The 22277-nt window shown below is 44.7% G+C and overlaps 1 protein-coding gene across 4 annotated transcripts in view; it reads right to left on the bottom strand.

Annotated features, from left to right (window-relative positions):
• Positions 1-97: 97 nt before the first annotated feature.
• The window catches only part of ino80 (INO80 complex ATPase subunit), a 34103-nt gene continuing 11923 nt past the window's right edge, over positions 98-22277 (bottom strand). For 3 of the 4 annotated variants that reach the window (XM_027284463.1, XM_027284460.1, XM_027284461.1), the window contains 12 exons: positions 20542-20682; positions 19747-19972; positions 12159-12286; positions 7833-7927; positions 7208-7280; positions 6557-6715; positions 6361-6463; positions 6188-6276; positions 5175-5330; positions 4569-4740; positions 2619-2834; positions 98-1776 (listed from right to left, as the gene is read on the bottom strand). In XM_027284463.1, coding sequence (XP_027140264.1) covers positions 1568-1776; positions 2619-2834; positions 4569-4740; positions 5175-5330; positions 6188-6276; positions 6361-6463; positions 6557-6715; positions 7208-7280; positions 7833-7927; positions 12159-12286; positions 19747-19972; positions 20542-20682 — 1767 coding nt within the window. In that variant the 3' untranslated portion in view covers positions 98-1567. The remainder of the gene's footprint in view (positions 1777-2618; positions 2835-4568; positions 4741-5174; positions 5331-6187; positions 6277-6360; positions 6464-6556; positions 6716-7207; positions 7281-7832; positions 7928-12158; positions 12287-19746; positions 19973-20541; positions 20683-22277) is intronic. The other variant, XM_027284462.1, reaches the window with a different exon arrangement.

Genomic DNA, 22277 nt, shown 5'->3' with positions numbered 1-22277 from the left:
ACCCTTTGTGGGTAAATGAATAAATAAATAAATAGATAAATGTTAATGTGTTGTCTTGAACAACGCTGAACATAAAAAAAACAGAAGAATTCAAAGACTGATTTAGCACTCCTTTATTTTCAGTTGGCTCTTCCTGTTAGTAAAATGGCTGATGCATTTCTTCATATGTACACATGACCTATAAAAATAGACAAATGAGGGAAAAGCCAGAGGAAATGTCGCTCTCATCATTATGTACATCCATATAGAACATCATATTTTAATCACACTATTAACACAAAACAAACAAACCTAGAACAGATGTAGTGCTCAACTTAGGACACTGATGCAAATGTTTTTTTGTTTTTTTTTCATCTTCTTCTTCTTCTAAAACATCAATGACATCAAAGAGAACCACGGACTCCTCATCACAAAAAAAACAACTTCTGAAAAGTAAGAATGGCTTTAGTACAATTTACACTGTTTTACAGGTGAACATCCCATTCACAATTATCGTGAATTGCCCATTTTTTAAACATAACTCAAATAACTTAAATATTAGACAACCAAATAATCTGAGTGAATTCACAAATTTAGCAGTTAGCAGCATTGCCGTATCAACCGGTACCCCTCATTTTGGAATATAATTTTTCTTTTTTACATCATCCATTCATTCATTTTCCCACTGGACAAAAAATATATAATCGATTTCCTTTCCGTACGGGTATATATTTTATGGACAAGAAATTTTTCAAAATGCTAAAGACCTGCCATGTCGGTACGGGTGCTCACATCGTCGTTAGAAAAATAAGAGCTTTAGTAGAAAAGCTGTATTGTTTGGTTAAGTGTAGGTTGGTACGGTATGGGTTCACACTAAGCTCTGTTAAATGCAGAATCATCCACGGGGTTTGCATCGAGCATATCTACAGAACAATTAAATAACCTAATGTACATGTATGAGAGTAGTAACATCAAAAAACGGAAGACGTGGCTCAGTGCATTTGACAGGAACTCCTTTGTCTCCCTAACCCTCGAGCAATCACAAGGATTTCGAAGCCCTTTGCGCTACATGTGTTGGTTCGCGTCTGTGCTGTAACATCGCAGCTGGGTAGCAACTTAAAAGAGTTTGCTGTTATGGATAGAAAAGGACAGACTGTCTTCTCAGAAAAAAAATAAGCTTTTGGAAATACTCTTGTCCACGATGCAAACAAAAATACTCAAGGCAGATTTTGTACACCAACCTGGACGCGTTAAAATAAAACTGAACTGAAAGAAATGTGGAGGCTGGTAGAGACTGTACCTTTAAATGATTGTGTGTGTGTGTGTGTGTGTGTGTGTGTGTGTGTGTGTGTAGGTGTGAAGAGGGTCCTTTAAGTTGCTGAGCCAACAGACACAGCATGGTCCTCCAGATAGCGAGCCGTAGTTACTATATATACTGTATTCCCTATTTATCAGTCTAGGCATAGGGCGTCTGTGGGGATCACAGTGAGAGTAGGTCAGTTATCTGTGTGTATGTGTGTGTGTGTGTGTTCTATATCAAGAGTTGTGCGTATGTGTGTGAGGGAACATTCATGTGTGTATGAGTGCATTATCGAGCCCCGGGACCACCAGGGCCCTTGCCTTTCCTAACGGCACCGTGGCTGCTGTGGTGGTGGCCGTGGGCCAGCTGTTTGTGGGGGCTCGGGGTGGAGGCGCCTCCTTTGGCCTGTGGAGAGGAGCTCCTGCTGGGATTGAAAGCGGGGCTGGTACCAGACCGGCCCAAGGAAGGCTGCAGGGGGCTGGACGCAGCGAGGCCTGCTGGAAGGAGGGCCGGACATGGACATGGTTAGTCTCTAATGAAAGAACCAGGACTTTCTATGTTTACCGTTACCTCTTAAAACATTCAGCAAAATGTCCATTTGCCTATTTTCCCAAACAATGTCAGGTTACCATGAATGGAACTCACTTCCTCCAGAATTTTCATGTTAAAAGTCTTACAGCTTTCCCCTTTAAAACGTAGGCTTTTAATGTGAAAAAACATGAAGATCAAATCAGGTAAAGAAGAAAAAAGTAGAATTTATTATGTATGAAAACATTTCTGTTAAAAAAAAAGAAAAAAAAAGAAACTCAGAGCAGCAGAGTGATGAGTATGAAATGACTGCTGATGGATTTGTGGAATATGGAATTTATATCATACCCTGATATGTTAGGCCAAAATTAATTCCCCAGTTCCCACAGTAAATCTCAAGTTTTAACTTTCTGTTCCAAATTTGAAGTTTAGAAATATCTCTCTGATGTTGTTGCCATACGCCAGAACAACAAAGTCACTGAGAAAGAAGCTTTGAGAACGATGTTTAGGCCAGGTCAGCAGAACAGATCACAAACACAGTGTGATGTAGCTGCTAACAAAGGCCTTTCTCTTCAGCTGTAACTTGTTTTTAGTGAAATGAGGATAGTTTAGCTTGTTGTTGTGCTTGTTCTTTAATTACAGTTAGAGGCAAAAAGAATTTATCTGGAAACAAAACTCCCCAAAATGTGAAATAACAGAGAAGAAAACTTCCAGACTGAGGAAAGCAATTCCTTCTACTCGAGCCATCAGAGATGTTTCACTAAGAAATGTGATAACATCCATCCATCTAAGCTCTAAAACATTCACTGACCTTTAGAAACACTGTAACCGTAAGCAGCGTACGCTGCTGCTGATGCGGCTGCCGCACCGGCCATCGCTCCCGCCATAGCTGCCGCACTGCCCGCCGTCGACTTGCGCCCGCGTCCTTTCCCTCCAGACTTTGCGCTGCCTCCAGATCCTTTAGGCCGCCCCCGACTCCGTCCAGACCGACCTCTGCCGGGACTGATCGTGTCCGAGGCTGAAACACCTGAAGAGACGAATGGATGAAAGAGATCAGAAACAAAAAATACGTCTCCTATTTATATACTATCTATTGACAGTTCTTTGAATTCAAACTGGCTTAAACGGATGATACAGAAATCATGTTAGGCAGGAATACACAGTGTCGTGAGAGCTGTTCTATCTGGCTTGGGTTTTACTGTAATATAGAAGAATTATTACACATTAATCATTAGTCATCTTTACCCTAAGTACAGATTCAAGCAAAACCTGGAATACTGCTCTTATTTTCCACACAGTTTGCAGAATTACAGCCAGTGTCTGCATCACTGGTAATGTGCCTAATCCTTCCCGTACCTTCTCCCCCTCTTTTCGACTGCCCACTCTCTCCACTGAGTCTTTATTTTCATCCAAACGCTGTGGTGTACAACCCGTCTGTGTGTGTGTGTGTGTGTGTGTGTGTGTGTGTGTGTGTGTTGGGGGGGTGAGCCTATCCTATCAGTAACACCCAGGCACAGATGAAAACCTCTCCACAAATCCCTCACTCTTACCCTCCCTTCAGATCCCTTTATCTCACCCTTCCTCCCTTTTCACTCGCTTATACAAGTTCACCGATTGCTATACGTTTTCTAACCTTCGTTCTGTCGTTCAAACCTTTCATTAGAACGTCATTCACGTCTCTGAAAGCACCGACTTTTTCCCAGCTTTTTTTTTTTTAAGCAGCGGTCATTAATAATCTGTCTGGCAGGAATCTCGTAGCATGGCAGCAAAAATCCCAAACGGGTTTCAAATGAAGCTGCATGAATTTAGGAGGGATTACCTTATTGCAACGCATCCAAAGTACAAATATATACGCAATATAAAACTATACGCTCACTATCTATCTGGATCCCACAGTACGGAGCTGATGCACTGTAGCCAAGTCAAAATAAAACCCTCATAAATCTAAATGAGCAGCTGCAAAACACAGATGAGGTAACGGACCACTTGTGCACGCAAGCCTATAAAAACACAGATCCTGATAGTGGTGAGGTAACATGGACTTCTGTGTGCTGTGACGACCTTCACGTGAGTCACGCTGTTCTAACACGACGATGCTGTCTCACAGATAACACAGGTTATGTTTTATTTGGAACGAGGTGCAGCTGCAAAGATGGTTTGTGTCAGGATTATCTGAAATTAGGAAACCATCATAGATGAACAGCGTGGGACAGAGCAGAAATGTTCCTATGAGAGGCTAGATAGTTCTATGTGCTGATTATACCCTACACTTTAGGGTTAAATTAAGATTTTAAAGCTCAAGACTGATTTGGATTTCATCTGTAAAAGTAAAAGTAAAAATAAAAGTAAATGTACAAAATGTACATCAAGTGTCAAAAGTACACATAAGGCTAAATGTCCCCATTCACAGTGTTAGGTTAGTATAAATATCAATATTGGATTATTAATGATTCATTAACACGTAAGCAGCATTTTAATGTTTTAGATGTTAAAGCCAAGCCAATTTCAAATAATAACTAGAGCTGTCAGATAAAAGTAGAATTAAAAAAGGTTTATCTTTATAAAATGGAGTAGAAGCATTAAGTTGCATAAAATGTAAATACTCAGTTACAAGCACCTCAAATTGTACTTAATTACTGTACTTCAATTGATTATTTTCATGAGAGAAATTCTAATAATTCATTCATTCATTCAAAGTGTGTTGTTCCTCCTGCTCAAACATCGAAGTCAAAGGTCGCCTGAAATGTATTTGCTCTCTCACCATTCATGTTGTCGGAGACCGATCCAGACACAGAGGAGGGGGAGTTGGTGGCACGTGACTGATGCGCAGAGGACACCGGATCGTCCACGATCACCAGCATGTCGCTGCTGCTCTCGTCTGCGTCGGCATCGGGGGGCAACGAGCCCGGCTGGAGCTCGCTGCTCAGGGAGATCTGACCGTGCACAGGGGGGGACACAGACACACACACAGGCTAGGGGTCAGCACCACAGGGAACGAGGGACCCGGGACCCGGAACCCGGTACGGCAAAGGAAACCAATTGAGGAACAATGCAAGGAGGAACAATGTGGCAAAGGAAGGGAAGGAGGCACGGGAAGAGGAGAAAGGATGGATAGAGAGAAAGAGAGGAATAAAGAGCGTAAAGAAGGGAGTGAGGAAGTGAGAGATGGTGGAATGAAAGAAGAACACATGGAAAGCGAGGAATCAAACCAAATAAGGAGTGAATATCAAGAAGAGACCGTTTGTGGATTCACACCAAGTGAGCTAATGGAGCAGCCATTACCATCGCCTGTATCATAAATCACACTTATTTTTCTCCTCCTCCACTTTGGTAACGAAACAATTACTCCCCTCCGGCTTTCCCTCACCTCACTAAAGGGACTTGGCATGGCCGAGTCCATCTCAACACTGATGAAGGAGTCGTCTCCGTCCGCAGAGAGGTTGGAGTTGTCGGCTGAGGGTGCATGGGAGATGACCAGGTTCACCTCCTTTTTCCTCTTGTTTTCCGACTCCTCGTTCTTCTTCTGCGTGACAGAAACGGAAAAGGGGGAGAGGGAGAAGGGGACAGATTAGGTTTCATACATTTTACACCCATTCCTTGTTGTAGCTGAATCTCACATCATCACCTCTCAGTCATCAGTGTCCTCTTCATGGACTAAGGACGTCCGTCTGTCCAGAGTCCAGAGCAAGATAACTCAACAAGTACAGGCCAGATTGTCGTGAAATCTGGTATGGATACGGTCCCCAGAGGTTGACATCTAATGATTTTTGTGACCCCCCCGACCTCACATCTAGCACTACTTAAGCCCATGACAAGGTATCTCAAACGAATGGTTGGATTTCCATGAAATTTGCTCTGGTTAATCGTGATCCCCAGAGAACAAATCCAAATCTTTTTGTCGACTCTCTGACCTGACCTCTCGGATCAAAGTCTACACTTATACGCAAGAAACATTAACATCTAACAGTCTGACTGAAATTAAGTTTACACAGCAAATTCATGCTCCCTGGAGGGTGAACCCTTTGCATTTTGGACACTGTGTGTGTGAGCCAAAAAAGTCATCTTGACGCAAAAGTTGTCTCATAATCTAATATACAGATCATCATGATTTGATTAGCACAGCCATGTTCATGAGTGGATTTTGATATAAAGGCCCCCTGGTCTTCTCGGACATTCCTCCTCTGTGTTTGGAGTCATTCCTGACGAGGTGTTAATGCAGCCTCTATTGACGGCTGCTTGTCTTCCTCCATTACCTCATTCCTTCCCCTCTCACCTCATCACTTTCCTATTTAACGTCCCACATTTGTTCTTTTCTTCATTCTTCTCTACGCTCTACCAACCATGCATTTTGAGGTTTCTGCCCGTCACGTTGTACCGTACCTTCTCTGCGTACTTCTCCCTCTTTCTCTTGCGCTCTTTCACCTTGCTGCTCTCCTCCTGCTGCCTCTTCTCCTCCTGTCTCTGACGCACTACAGGAGAAGACACATCGTATTATCGTTACGGTCAGGGTTGGCTTTTACGCAAAGAAGACAAAGGTGTGTAAAAACACTCACATTTCTTCTCCAGCTCGTCGTCGTCCAGTAACAGGCTGACCACCTCTTTGGGTTTGAGTGTGTCTGGTTTAAAGTTGCCTCCAGAGATCACCACCCTTTGGATCTTATTAGACAAGAACAATAAAGCGTTAATAGACTGACTCTCAAACTGTGTCAAATTTTGGACGTTGTATGAATGAGTGCTTGTGTTTCAGACCTCGCTCTTCTCCTTGGCCCGCTGCAGGATCCTCTCCTCGATCGTACCCTGACAGATGAGCCGATAGACAGTGACCTGCTTGGTCTGACCCAGCCTGTGAGCTCTGTCCATGGCCTGCTGGTCCACTGTGGGGTTCCAGTCACTGTCGTAGAAGATGACCTGAAAGGGGAAAACAAAACCTTTACTTTTCGACAAAAACACGATATCATTGCTCAAGTAATTGTTATTGTTTGGAACAAATGATTCAATTTGGGCGCTGAAAGCTCAAACATGATGCATGATCCCTTCCCTTCGTCATTTCTGAGACTTAATACAGCGATGTGTTATCCCCAGTGAAATGCCCTTTAACATGACAGATGTCTTGTGTTAACAGTCATTGTCTCACTCACAAAGTCATTGTCATGAAAGCTAATCCCACGTGAACGGGGACACACAGGGAGATTATACTAAGACTAAGAGAGAGACATCAGCATTTATATATACATGTTCACCACCCTTACACACACACACACACACACACACACACACACACACACACATATATATGATATGGTCAGTATGTCAACATATTATCTGAATAAATAAGAAATGTTACTGCTGTTGAAGCTTTGAGATTGTATTGGTGCAGTGTTTTTTCCTTCAGTGACTCACAGTGTCAGCAGCAGTCAAGTTAATGCCGAGCCCTCCAGCCCTCGTACTCAGCAGAAAGACAAAGATATCCGTCCTGCAGTGGGCAGTGGGGGGAGGGAGGGAGCAAAGAGGGGAGGGAGAGAATCGAAGGTATCATTTACAACTGGCACAGTACAGATATCCATATACAGTATCAGGGCACAAAATTAAGTTACAATGCAAGTTAAGAACCATGTCAACATTAATTCAAAGCCTGGCGGCACAACTGGGCATGATTCACGATGACACAGTTTGTTATAACTCATTAAAACTTTAAGAGGAGAGAGGCCTGCAAAGTCAAACCTGTACCTGATACCAATTGAAGAGGGCCGCCGCAAAATAAGCCACAAGCTCTCTCACCTACAACGAGAACCAGGCCGGCGCCTCAGAGCCGCACACTAATGTAAACCAGAGCGTTTGGAGGAAATATAGGCACAGGCACATATTTGGACGCACGCATGTAAGATTAAACTGTTCGCTGATTGCTGCAATATACGAAAAAGGCAGATTTACGGGTAGTTTTTTGGCAAAAATAGAAGGGGTGTTTGGTTTCCTGCACATACTCAAACACACACACATACTGTAGATCATATCTGTCTTTACCCACCGGCTCTGGAAGTCAGCCACCATGTCTCTGCGCTCAGAAATCTTGGAGGATCCATCGAGGCGCATGTAGGTGTGCTTACGGTAAACCATGTACTCCTGGAGAGATTAAAAAAAAAAGTTCAAATATAACTGGTTATCAAAAGAACTCATTTTTAAATTGCTTTCCAGTCCTGCGTGGAATTCTTGAATAAGGTTTGAATTCATGGATTTGTGCAACATGACCACAGCCTTCACCTTCACTACCGATTTTGAAACCGACAAATTACAGACTCTCCAAACTCGAACGAACTGGAAACTGTTTTTCCTGAGTTTGAGCTCTCAAATATGCTTCGCTATTTAACTCTTTCCCCCCGAGGAGCAGATAAGCCCTGTAGGTCTACTAGTTAAGGTCCAAGGGTGAAGAAATACTAATCTGTAATGTAAGATTTTCTGCGTGAAAGCAACTTTTGTGTCCAAAATATCAACATCCCACATTTCTTATGCGTATTTGCTGACTTAAAACCTCAATCCCAGCCTAGAGAGACATTGAGAAATGCCAAATTTGATATTCTACACCCCCCCAATGTCTGCTGAGCTGTTCTGTATACGTGTGTGTGTGTGTGTTTGCGTGTGGGTGTTATGTCCGATGGGAGGGATTCTTGAGTGCAACAGCAGTGATTAGGTGACATGTTGATCTCTTTTTAAGTGTTGGCCCGAACCCCTGACCTCCTCACTCAAACATGTCAGTGCCCCTGAAACCAAGAAAGTGCTCACAATTGCTGGCACACATCACAACTCACCTCTCACAATCATTACCAATGATATCAATGATTTGACACTATGTTTTCTGTGACCCCTCCCAAACCTCTGTCATGACGCTTGGGGCCTCCGGCCCTCCTTTCTGTGTGTGTCTGGCTCTGTTCCCAACAGCCCCATCTGCTCTGAGTGAACACTACATTAGGGACCATTAGCCCCGTGCTCGCCAAACTGCTGCTGACCTTGTTGAATTGAGGTTTGATGGTTTGCCAGCAGGATGTTGCAGATATTGTTGCTCTTGTAGAAAGCCTTATTCAGCCTTCTTTATCTTAAAGACTCATTTATGGTTGAATCATCAGGGAAACAAAAAGTTTTAGAAGATCACTTCAGTCTGTTCAACTGCCACGTGTTGAAGTTTGTTGAGTCCTGCTATGGAGTTCCTCCAACAGTGCTGCCACACTGAAATCTATACCTCAACAGCTGGCAATTTCCTCTTGTATTTTGTTGCAAATGTTATAAATCAAGGTGTGGGTTCAAGTCAAGCTGACAAAATGTCCAAATAACTGTCAGCAGGATCATATTTAGTAAAAACAAACCTCGACGGTTGTGTTATCTGACAAACACACTTGAAATGATGTATGAGAGGAGAGAGGCATGGGAGAACACACATTGGTTTAAAAGCATGATTAAATTTCCTCTTTCCTGTCTTGTATTTCTGTCGCCGCTCAAATTGGATTTGTACTTTAAATCTTCGGAGTTGGCATTCGCCCGTGCATGAAAAACCGCCTCTTAGACTGGCAGCCAGGTTGTTCTCAACTTTTCAAACAATAATGAGTCCCCAAAGTCAAGAAAAGAAAGGAACAAAAAAAACTCTTAGAAGTACATGGTCACATTGTGTATTTATTACAGTTTTTGGGAACACAGTGTGCATGGTCACAGTCTGTTCCTGTCCCAACAACTGCAAAAAAATACCACTTAAAAAGAACATGATGTAGTGGCACTATAAATACATTTTAGCCAGCAAACAGCATAGACCGCCAACACCATGATGTGTTCATTAGAAGTGCAACTCACACCAGTGTGTCATAACTGCTTTTAGCGCTGTAATGCATACAGTACCAACATATTCTACCAGCCTGAGACTGGAAAAGCCATCAAAACTTGTTTGAACGCTGCAAGTTGTATAAAACCTTTAGTGGCTCCAGGGGGGCAGTAGCGCAGTCTGACAAATTGCCTCAAGTGATGTCACTCAAGTCACCATCGGGTTGGGTTTATAAAACTGCGAGTTAAAGAAAGGGAGCTCTCTCTCTCTCCCTCTATAGCTCAGTCCTCATCCCTGTTCGAGGCCAGAGGCTCCAGGCTACGTTAGCAGCTATCAGCATAACACACAAATATCTGAACCATCTGCTGTCAAGTTGCACTCTGGGTAATGTAGGCGCCCGGTTTGATGAATGTGTGGAACTAGAAATTTCGATATCTCTGGCTGTGCTGCATCAGTTTGAATCCTTTTGAGTCCAACAATTTTTAGATGCTAAGAATCGCGTTCCACTCCAGACTGTTGCATGAACGTGATCGGGAGCTTGGAAAATATCCATCCATCAGCTTCACTTACAGGCCACAATAAATAAACTTTACTACCCATAATCCCTATAACACGGCTCTTAATTTGTTTTCCCAGGCTACACTTTTCTTTTTCTACTCACAGTGTAGAAATATATAATAAGTCATAAAAAGAGATAAAGTCAGAACGTATCATAAATGCATCATAAAAAAAAATCTAAATTTAATCAACGGTATTCCACTTTTTTATTGGTTAATAACGAGGAGCTGACAGGCAAACATAGTCAGAGCTGAATATCTGTAATCTGTATTCTTTGATAAAAGAATCTGCTGCTGATTTTCCGGCTGCAGTACCACAGAGTCAGAGTGGGCATTCCCGGCAGCACTGTAATCTAAGTCGACAGTAAAGTGCCGTCTAAGCAGCCGCAGACACACAACTCAAGCAGCAGGGCACTAACTTGGCGGTCCTTCTCCACCGTCGACTGCTGCCAGAGAAAACCAGTGATGTTATTCTTCTTTAGGCCACCCGGATCTCGGGCGATCCATCACCCAACGACGTGAAGTCACCAGAAGAACCGGCAGCCAAGCGGCGACGAAAACAATGACGCTAATGACAGAGATTAGCATCAGCCTCTCCTTCACTCTTACTCTTAGTCGCAGTCTCATGTTCAGGAAATCAACTCCATCTGCAGAAGTTTTTTATCCCCGACCGATGAGAAAGATAATATGGACGAGGAAAACTGAAGCCAGATTGCGTGAATATATGAATCAATTTGTGGATCTCTTTAACCCACGAGCAGAGATGCTGTCACAGCCTCCCATTTACTGTATGAGGTCACTTATCCTGTAAAATAGGCCATGTGATATTCCCTAATTATACCTGGAAATCACAGCTTGAAGGGACGTCTACAGGTGGGACATGTCGGTGAGAAGAACATTAACGCAGAACGACTGACTTGCTGATTTCCCTCGGCCCGTAAACGTGACTTTCCAGACACACAGGAAGACAGTCCTTAACCACCTGGGCCGGGTCCATCTGCCATCAAAAGATTTGGCTGTGCAAACAGTGCTGCGCCGTGTGAATGGGGAAGGAATTCCCAATGACATCATGCCAGAGGCTTTTGGCTCCATAGTGATGTTTGCAACAAATATGGAGGCAACAATAGAGCGTTGCGCCGAGGCTTTCAACACATGACCGCTGGCAAAAATTGCGCTGCGCTATTGTTTTCCTGTGGAGAGCGGTGACGCAGATATGACAAATTATATGAACTTCAACCCTGATTGCGCCTGGCCTCCACAACAGATTACAGCTGGCCAAGAAGTTTAAACGCAGAGAAGGTGTCTCTGGGTTGGATGTAGTTGATGATTTTAACAGCTCTTGTTCATTAATTACCTAAACAATATGATGACATATCTGCGCTGACTCTGTGCCCATTAAAGCAGCTCAGACTTATCCTGTGTAGATAAAGGCTGTTTATCATTTCTGGCTTTGTGTTACTTACATGTTCCCGTCTTTTCCCCTCCTATCTTTGTCCTGCTGAATTTCTTTCTCTTCTAACCCAAAGACCCTTGCCACTCCCATCACCCCCTCTCCTCTTTCCTCACTCCTTCCAGTCATCCTTCCCATCTGGCTGCCTCCCCTGCAGATGAGACCCCGCTAATTAGCCCTGACCTGTTAATTAGCGATCTAATGAGTGCGCTAACGGGGGACAGGCAGGCTTATTAGAGGTACTGGAGCTCAATGCCTCGCCATTGGAAGGGGGACCAGTTACAACAACTGGCTTGGAACAACAGGGATGTATGCAAATGACACATTACAGGTGTGTTGTTAGAGATTATTTTTGGTAGTTGGTACGCGTGTGCGCATTCGTGTTTTATTTCACGGTTCCAAAGTCTTCAGTTATGGCACAATTAAAACTAAATTGCTTTTTAATTAACAATTAATTTCAGATGAGCAAGAGTTTCCTAAACAAATCACAATGACCCCATCCCATGCGAGAGAGACAGAGAGAGAGCGTGTGTGTGCCGTTACCTCCAACAGGTCTATCATGCGGGTCATTTGGGAGTAGATGAGGACTCGGTGTCCCTGGGCCTTTAGCCGACTCAGTAGGATATCCAAAGTGTGCAGTTTGCCGCTCTCTGTGATCAGGCTCTCTTTATCTAGAATAACAAGAGGCAAAGAAATAAAAATCAAGACTTTACTCTCATTTAACACAGTCAGAACGTCCAATAAAACATTAAAAAAATGCATTTTTTTTTTAATCAACAAAACAGTCAAAGCTTGCCTTGTTTTATTTCGTGAGTTAACATAATATCACGATTTAATACATCTGCTTAATGGCATGACACAGTAAAGCAGTCCGATCAGTTCAGAGGTTAATAACTCTCCCCTAATCAATACAAGTCTTCGATAAGGCTGCATTCTCCAGGATAAAGACCCTTTCACCGGAGTGGATCAGCCTGGGATCAATCCTCCTAAATCTGTCCCTGATCTGGCGTTTGTTTAAAGAAAGCGTGTGCCTTATTGACAGGACTTACTGATGAGAGCAGAGAGAGCGAGAAGGGAGAATGAAAGAGAGAGAAATTGGGAGAAAAGTGATTTACACTCTCGTTTTCACACAATAGCACAAAAGACGAACAAATAGGCCCGGCAGTTGGTCTCGGTCACGTTGCTGCCACTGTCAGGTATTCTTCAGCCGTCAAATGATTGACCACGGAGAGCAAATGGGGAGCGATCTGACCCTGGGTCTGCTGTTGAAGTGGTTCCCTCAGCGTATAGCTGATGAGGAATTAACGTCATCTGGCACAATGGCAGAATGAGAAAAGGTCCGTGGCTGCCATCGACCCAATGACAGGCACACTATGGTGTTTGACCAAGGGGTCGCGACCCTGAGTGGGGAAAACCTAAGGCCAGGTCCAGGGTCAGGCCAGGGTTACAAGAGAGTCCCTTTGGGAGAGTCAGGCTTGGACGTCTCGGACTCGAGTTGGGACACTTGTTCCCAAGACCTTTTGTACAGTGAAAACCTGGGCTTATAAATATTTCCCATTCATATTTCCTTGCTTTGTCAATGCAATGTAACCAACCGCATTAAAATCACGTGCCACTAATCCAAAACACAAGGTCGGAATATTTCAACTGAGACTGTGATAATAAATGCATACGACAACTTTCTCCTAGAATATCCGTAAAACCCCAATATGAAGTCATCGCTGAAAGACAATCAGGACGCTTGATGATCCAACGAGACTCACGAAAACCGACTGGATCATTCTCCGTTTTTAAGCTGTAGCATTCTATGGTAATGTGTACTCAGGCTGAACCCTGACCTGTGACCCTTTAGTACAGGCCCCCAAACAAGGTCAGGGCCTGTAGAGGTGTTAAAGAGGAACTAATAGAACAGATGAACAGGGGAAACACTCTGGGGAGGTATTGTGGAGCTCACCTACAGGTCAGTGTGGAGTGTCAGCCCTTTCACATACATTTGGCCCTGGTCACAAAGTCCAAGGCAAGGATGAGCTCTGAATCAAAGTTAGGTCTTTAATTTCACTTGCTTGGGTTTCCTCCAGACAGCTGGTGTATTGCAGACAAAGTATATATGTTTTTCACTATTGTTGTCATTCTGAATGAAAATACTTGAAGAAGAGTTGGGCTAAAATTCTGAAAGGAAACTAAAGAAATGGAAAAGGAGGCATGGGAGGATGATAAAAGATGCTCGTAATACACTAATAGCAAGAGACAATAAACTAAATCTGAAGCAGATCCAACTTAAATCTAGATTTATTGGAAAGTAGGCAGTCGTTACATTGCTGTGGCTCAAATATGGTGCGTACCAAGAGACCAGCACACCGCAATCCCTGAGATACACAAACACATGCCATCAAAGGCTTATAATTGGCCTTGGCGTCAAGGAAGTGGATGAAGCGAAAAGTAAAAAAAAAAGAAAAAGAAGGAGAGAGTGGGGCGTGCAGAGACTTGAAGAAAAGGAAAAAGGTCCAGACAGAGAGGGACAGACGGGAGAGTGAAGGGGGTCTGTGGTGGCTCCGGCTACGCTGAGGCAGTATTAGCACAGTGGCGGCGGCCGTGATGTTGTGGTTAAGATGAGACAGGCCTGCTCACCGCAGGTGCCAGTCTAACCGGGGGCCGTTGCTCAGTCAAGGGCACCAACCAACGCTGTGGGCCACACTACCAACCACCCAGATGCAAACCACGACTTGGCAAAGATGCAAATGCTCATATAAGGCAATATTGCTCAACCCCTGCCACCAATCTGTTTCTGTTTAGAAGATTATATCTAAGCCGCCAGACTCCAGTGTCATGTTTGAAGATAGGTTAAAGGCCCTGTCTGAGGCCAAACAGGACTAAATGCGGTATGTATTTAAACTAATTCTTGAAAGGCATAAACTGTAAATCTATAAATCCCATATTAAGCAGTTGGATACTATTGTTTCTGTATGAAGAGGCAGGACAGTCAGGCTAATCCTCTTGTTTATGCCTGGATTATGAAGAAGACCATTAATAGGAGAGCTGCGCTGCTCCTTAAGAAAGCCACCGTCTGATATTTGACGACAGGGATGATACCCCCTCCATTTTAATCTTTGAGTACCAGCTGACGGGCACCGTCTGATCGCGATTTGAACTATTTCAACATCCAAAGAAAGGATTGATACAAAAAAAGAAAAGATGCAAAATAATCAAAGGAAAGAAGGGAAACAGATGTCCGACAGAAATGACGAGACTGTTTGCAAAAAAAAAAAAAAAAAAAAAAAATCTCACTCCTGCAACAAGCCAAACTCCCTAAAGCGCGGCGATGTGGCTTACAGAGAGAGGTGGCCGAGTTCAAAACATTTAGTGCTCCATACAGAAAATCCCTATTTCTAAATATCACTCTTATTCCCTATAAAGCAAAGCCAAGAGAATGAATAATTGCGATTTGGGAGGGCTTTAGTGGTCGGTCTCATTCCAACATAACACTTATGGCTTACATTACAAGCTACATGTGGCTGCAGTGAAATGCATGACCATAGGTCATAAATGTGAGCAAACTGGATGTAGTAACCATGCATGTAACATGAATTGTGCAAGGGCTTAGAAGCATTTAAATGAATGGGTCTATACATCTGTGGCGTGTGGCGCTTTAAATGAATTGGCCTTCAAGATTCACTCAGTTAAAATGAGTTTACAGAGTGACAGCATCACATAGAGCTGATGGCAAAGCCAAAAAGGAGTGTGAGATCACCTCGCCTCGCATAAAAACCAAAACAGCAGGACCCTCCAGAGTGAGTGACAAAATAAAAATGTGGATTTAAATGTCCTGAAATGGACGCAAAACAACTTTCTAAATGTGGACTGACAAGTACAAGGACTGCATTGAGACCACACCCCAAAAACACAAGCAAATCCCATGTGGTGTCACACCACTCTGCCGTTGCTATGGATACACATATCAAGCTACACCACCTGCCCTGCCCCCCCTTTCATAGCACTCCACCCACCCACCCACACGCCTAAATCCAATCCAGTCTCACAGCGGTATTCACCCAGCCAGCCCTCCCCATCTTACCTCCTGCTGGCAGATTAGGCTACACTCCCCTGTCCCTCCTCTCTCTCCCCCTTTTCTACCACATCCACCGTGCACCCTCCAGCTCCCTCTCCATCCTCCTTCCCTCCTCCGCTACTACACACTCTCCCTCCCCCTTCTGTCTGTCCCCCGACGGTGTAATCCAATCCCTGTAGGGCCAGAGCCAGGGGCCTGACACGGTCCTGACCCAATTAGAGGCCTGCTGCCAGCTAATTAACCCCGGCCCAGCCCTGGTGCCTGGCGCCTGATACTCCCAAACCAACCACGGCGCTAATTTCATTAATTCGCCACTACAATCTTCTGTCCTGTCCTGTCCCCTTCCCCTCTGTTGCTGCTGCTGCTGCTGCCAAAGCCGAGAATGGAGCCGCCCTAACCAGAGAGGGAAGTGGGCCAGATGCGATCGAAAAGGAGCTGATGAAAGAAGATGGATGGATGGTTATGTGAGAAAGAGAGACAGATGGGGGGCCACGGAGCGGGTCGAATCAACGATCGAACCGAGCGTCAGCCCCTCACTGTATAATGATATATTACACTGTGCAATCAATAAGTCAATGGGCAACACTTGTTCAGCACTGCTGATGATGGAAATATTAGCCTGACACTACTTTGCTGCTTCTGCACCTATTGACAAAACTCAGACTCAAACTTAATTTTCTCGCAGCTGCAGCATCAGTACGGCTAAGAGCCAGATGCCGACGGGAGGTTTTGAAAGACGGGAGAGAAACCAGGAGATTTTAAAAAGTCTTCTCGGGGCCTTGGTGAAGTTGTACAGAGGCCACTATACGCCTACTCTGGAGCAGCAGACACGCATTCCAGAAAAGCCCCCCCCAAAAAATGAGCCTACGTGACTACTACTTGTGACAGACAAGTGAGTGATGAACTGCGTTTACGCATGGATACATAGAGATATATATATATGGAACATGTTTGCAAACACAGTACATCACTGTCTCCCTGTCTCCTCTCAGACATGTAAAAACACTGCTCTCGGGTCTCTAGGAGTCGTTAAGCAGGGGAAGAGACAGACAGTCTGTGGAGGACCCGGAGTATCGTGGGGGGAACTTCACCACACCACAGCAGCCCACTGTGAACTCTGTCATTAAGATAGATTACTGCTAGTTACCCCTGGCCAGTGCTGCCTCGACACACACCACAGATGAAAGCTAGCTGGCTAAGGGACAGAGTGAGACAGATACTACTTGGCCTCCATGTTTAAAGATCTCACCGTAGAGGTATAATGTGGCTAATGTCTCCCCCTTCAGTCTACTTTGAGATTTAAGTGGTGTCAGTAAAACACACTTTTTTCTCCTTCTTGTTCCTGTCACATTAACAGCCATAAATTAGACCAGGAGATCAAAACATCTCTGTCCCTTTACACACTTAGCTGGATGTTTTTTGGGTTGTTTTTTTTCTTCTTCTCTCTGCTAAATTCCGCAGACAGTTACCGGTGCCAGTTTAATGCAGCATTGCGAAGGGCAGAGTCAGACGGTGATGTGGTGAGGCTGGCCGTCTGTGTTGTTTTGTGCCCGTCTATCAGATGGCCGGGGGAAGCTTCCTGCCATTTTGCTGGAGAGCAGAGTTTCTTTGAAGGGACAGGAAGGCAGAACTGCATTTCCCACAGCCTGATGTGGGCTGCCGGGCCAGACCTGACTGGTTTCTCTCTCTCTCTCTCTCTCAGAGTCTGATTGATACATAGACACACACACTCACACATATTCCAGCAGTGACGGTCCATTCCCAGCTCACGATAACGCTAGAAAAAGAATCAAGAGGCGGCGCTGTAGTGAGAAGGCCGTCATTTTGTGGAGCGGCTCCTTCTAATTACTGAAAGCGACACGGGGGGCCACACAGACAGCCAGGGAGGTTATTCCTGTGTCGCGCTGGAATGTTCTGCAAATAATCCCACGGCACGCGAATTAAAAAAAACTTTCTCTAACCTGACGCATACCAAACTCTCTGCATGAAATCGTTTGAATATAAGCAAACCAACGGTTATATGTGCAGTTTCCGGGAAAGTGAAAGAGAGGTGACCGCAGGACTGCAGGAATTTAGCAAACAAACAAGACTGGAATGTCTCTCTAATTATAGTTGAAACCTCCTCTCTCCTGTCATGTCCTGGTGGCTCAGACTAAATGACTGCATGGGTTCAGTTCATGGCTGATAATACCCTGCGTGCATCTTGCGCACTTCTCTGTGATCACCGCTGATGGGAATGGTGCGGCGGTGTCACATCATCGTCAATGTTAACGTTACTAACGTGGAGTAGATAGTTCATTGTTTCGTGGATGAAAAACTTTGTCCTCGCCATCATAATAACAGCAAAAACAAAAACAAAATATCTGAGGCTCAAGACATTACAGCCTCAATTGTTTTTTCCTCCTGTGTGGCCTGATTCCTAATAAGTCCTCTGATTAGATTCCTCCGTCGATATCAGCGGGCAGCCGTACTCACGCCATGGCGCTCAAAACAAACAGTTATTCAGCTCTGCCATTTGTTCTGAAAGGTGTGGGGCTGGGAGTGCAGAGGAGAGGGAGGGTGGGAAACTTCAGCTGGGCTACTGTACATATCTGGGCCTTGATGTGGCAACAATGTGTTCAGCGGAGGACGGGTGCCGGAGTGTTGGGTCACTTCCTTCCTACTGAGGCTGAGAAAGAAGTGGGAGACCAGACGGACTGCGAGGCAGCGGCCAGATACTGATTTCAGATCAGTTTGCCGTGCCGTCCGTTAGCGTGAGGGACGGGGGTGAAGCTTGTCCTCAGCCTGTGTGTGTGCGTGTGTGTGTGTGTGTGTGTGTGTGAAAAGGCAGCGCTGCCGAGCGTGGGAGAGTGTGTAGGGAGAGGTGAGAGACACCTCATTCCCCTGTGTGAGTTCCCTGAATGGACTCGATGGTACACACACACACACACACACACACACACACACACACAGACGGACCATCTATTAGTGTTACCTAACTAAGCACTTGAACAATGACCAGTAGCTAAACTTCCTCGCTTTGTCTGCCTCCGTATAACTTCACAAGAGCTTTCAGAAGGTTCTCACACAGACACACAAATACTTGTTTTGTTTCTCACTTTTACACACAAACACTCTCACAAGCGCATGTATGCACAGATGGGTGCAAGGACGAAAATCAAGCATTACAATATTACCATCTGAGAGAGCGTGTTTATAGATTTTTTTAAAAGGATTTTATGTTGCATCGTGCACAATATGAAGTAAAAGTGCGTCAAGTAGCAAAACCTGCAAAATGTGCGTACTGCGGGCTTATCAAACAAGTGTAAAAAGGACACACACGTCCATTTTATGTTCCAGGAACCTCTGTTACAACACAAAGCAAAAAGAGAGCAGTCATCATAATCCATGACAGAGACCGTTTATCAGAGGTAGAGGGGCTGCGCAGGTCAGTGAGAAGGGAAGTGTTGTCTGTAAAACTCTAATGGCCTCTCTAACCCTGAACATCCATCAGTCATCCGAGCCCTGGCAGCGAATCAGCTCCCACTCTGCTCCAGCTGACCCTTAACTCAATGAGCCCGAGCTCTTCTGATAAAAGCGATTGCGAGCACACGTACGCCCATGGCCCCCCTGTGTTGGGAGCTCAATGGAAATCGGTGGTAGGAGTTTATGTGAGTGAACTTCTGCAGAAGCCCTTTATCTCAGCGGTTCCATTAGATTGTGAGGGATTGGCTGCTTGGCAGACGGACAGGCAGCGACAGAGGAGAGTGATGTACCCGGCTCTGCCCTGCTGACCTTGGGCTGGCCTCTGTAGATTCTCCCACGGGCCCCTATTTCACCCTTCAGTCAAAAAAGCTGGATATCCACCATTTGATAAAAGTGTCTGTTAAAGTATGACTCATACAAATGAAAGTAGAGCTAAACTATGAGTTACTATCACAGATGTTATGAGCTTTTTTCCCACAGACTAACAGTCGGCCTTCGATAGTCATTTATCAGCTGCACTGATAGTTATTAACGAGAGGAAGCTCGTTAATGTGTTACCCTTTAGCTACGTAGCATCAGGTTAGTGAGTGAGAAACATACCAGGTATCCGAATGAAGGACCATCCATGTCGTGGGTAGAGGGCCATCACACCCCCAGGGCATTGTGGGTGGAAGGCATTGGCCCTCGAGCACCAGTCTGAGGCAAGTTCAGGGGAGCCGTAGAGGAAACACTGTTTGAAGACAGTGCCCCCTCCGCTGCGTGTCACCCGCCACTCGTACTCGGCGCTACGGTCGTCACAATAACGCTCCATGGGAACTGCTGTCACCTAGGAAACCAAAAAGAAAAATTCGGTTTTCTATATTTGAAACAAAAGAAAATATTGTGCGAGGGAAAGAGAAGGGAGATCTCAGGATAACATGATACAAGTATATTTCTGTGTTTATTCATTTGAAAAACACAAAAACTTAGATTGGACTTTACTATCTAGAGATTTACATTAGAGACTGAGGTTTCACTGAATCAGCAGGTTCTGTGTGTGTGTGTGTGTAGGAAGATGGCAAGCTTAACAGTTGGTGAACAAACTGAGCAAGAAGCCCTTTTTAGAGGCTTTGTTTGTTTTAAATGCAGCTGGAAGCGAGTGGTGACCCCCACAGCCCAACCACACACACACAAGCACACATGCGCACACACACACACACACACGCACACACACGAGTTGCTCATTGTTGAAAGGCTACAAAGGCAACATGCACTGCGCTTCCCTCTTCCCTTTCCACGACCACCCAAACGCTTGTCTGTCTCTCACACACACACAGATTGTCCACACAAACACACAAAAGGACTTTCCTTTATCTGGCCACACACACACACACACACACACACACACACACATACCCTGGGCGTGACGGCTAGCAGGAACTTGGGTGGCAGTGTGCGCTGGCAGGGACGCAGCGACGAGGAGGCAGAGTTTCGACTGTGGATCGTCACGTCTGCGTGTCCCATCATGCCGGGCCTGAGCGGTGTGAACACGAGGTCCTGAAACACACGCACAAATCTACGTTACTCTGCAGGCCAAAACATCTTCACAAAAAGAGTAACGGTCAAACATATTCATTGCAGCAATTTCAAAAACACAAATCACAGCTGATGTTACATCTCCTGTTGAACTGACTCCTGCTTTGCAGGGAGATCGGGCAAACAAACTAAAACCTACAGAGGTTACAGAGTGCAGCGTTTGTGTGGGTTTTTTTTTTTTTTGCTCCAACAGCATATTTAAATTTTATTGGTCTACACGCCTGAAATGTTCTATAAAACATCAGCTAAATGCTTAAAACCTTGTCATTATGCAGCTTATATGATTTGAGCTGCGTACGTTACAGGATAAACCGCCTGATCGTGTAATCTCTCCTACAGAGACATACATTATACATACATTTTGAGCAACGGCTGAAGCTGAGGAGATGATAAATAATTCAAATATAATGTAGGAGTTAAAGGAGTATGTGAAAGTTGTGTGTATGTTACTGTGTGACGCCACAGAAATGGTGGATACACAGTGCCATCTCATGGCAGAGTTTAGAGAATGACATCTCCGCCGTGAGTTAGCAAGCACTCACGCATACATACTATATAATAAACACTTACAATTTATATTTACACGAGTGCTTCGTGTTGGGATGGACAGAAGGAGAGAGGCACAAAGAACACGTATAAAGCAGTGCTCCGGGAACAAAAACATGTTAAGAGTCGCCCCGGTTCTTTCAATTCGTCAACAGGAGCAGCAGGAAAGCTGAAGGCAACATTGACCACAATGTCAAGTACACAGCCAGAGAGCAACGAGCCAAGCAGAGAGAGAAGAGAGCGCCGTGAGCCAGCTACACAGAGCTTCAAAAGAAAAACGAGGAGCTGAAAGGAGTTGGCATAAGCTGTGGGAGTGAGTAATTTCTAGGAGCTCAAGTGGGAGTCTGGGGTCAGCGCGATCATACAGCATACATACAGTATTAATTCTCCGAGTGTCTGTAAGTTTCGGTCTCATATTTAAATTTGCTTCTTAATATTTCTCTGCTCTCTGGTTCTTGAAGCTCCAGGGGAGGGAAAGCTAAGACGCTAGGCAGCTGCCTGACTCAGTGTGATGAGGCCAGGAGAGTAAGAGGAGGATGGAATTACCCCTACAGCTTTTCAAGTATTTTCTCCCCAACAAGTTCAGTTTCATTTGTTAGAGGATGGCGATGTGAAACATATCTGCTCAAAGGGTAACTGTTGAGTGAAACTTTTGATGGGGTGTTGTTTTTTAATGCTTTTTCAGCTCAGTATGATTAAAACACTCCTACAGCAGTGTGTCTGCAGGCTGCAGCTGTTCACATTTTTTCGGAGGTGGTCTGTGTATTTGAACTGGCACCTTTGCTTTTATACTGTCTCTTTCTAACTAATAATTAAGCTTCCATATTGCCAAAAAGTACAAGTATGTGCTGTCTCAATGTAACTCTGTGGTTCTCAGCTGCAGAATCCAACACATACGAAAGCGTTTGAATACAGTTGAAAGGAGCTGTGGCGTGCTACATTTGCTCAGACTGTTAAGCTGCCAGAATAGTTTGACGGAACGAAAACAAGTCGTTTGCAGATCTCACAGC

This window comes from Larimichthys crocea, chromosome XI, assembly GCF_000972845.2.
Source record: "Larimichthys crocea isolate SSNF chromosome XI, L_crocea_2.0, whole genome shotgun sequence".
Taxonomy (NCBI): domain Eukaryota; kingdom Metazoa; phylum Chordata; class Actinopteri; family Sciaenidae; genus Larimichthys; species Larimichthys crocea.
This window is presented reverse-complemented; position numbering and strand designations above follow the sequence as displayed.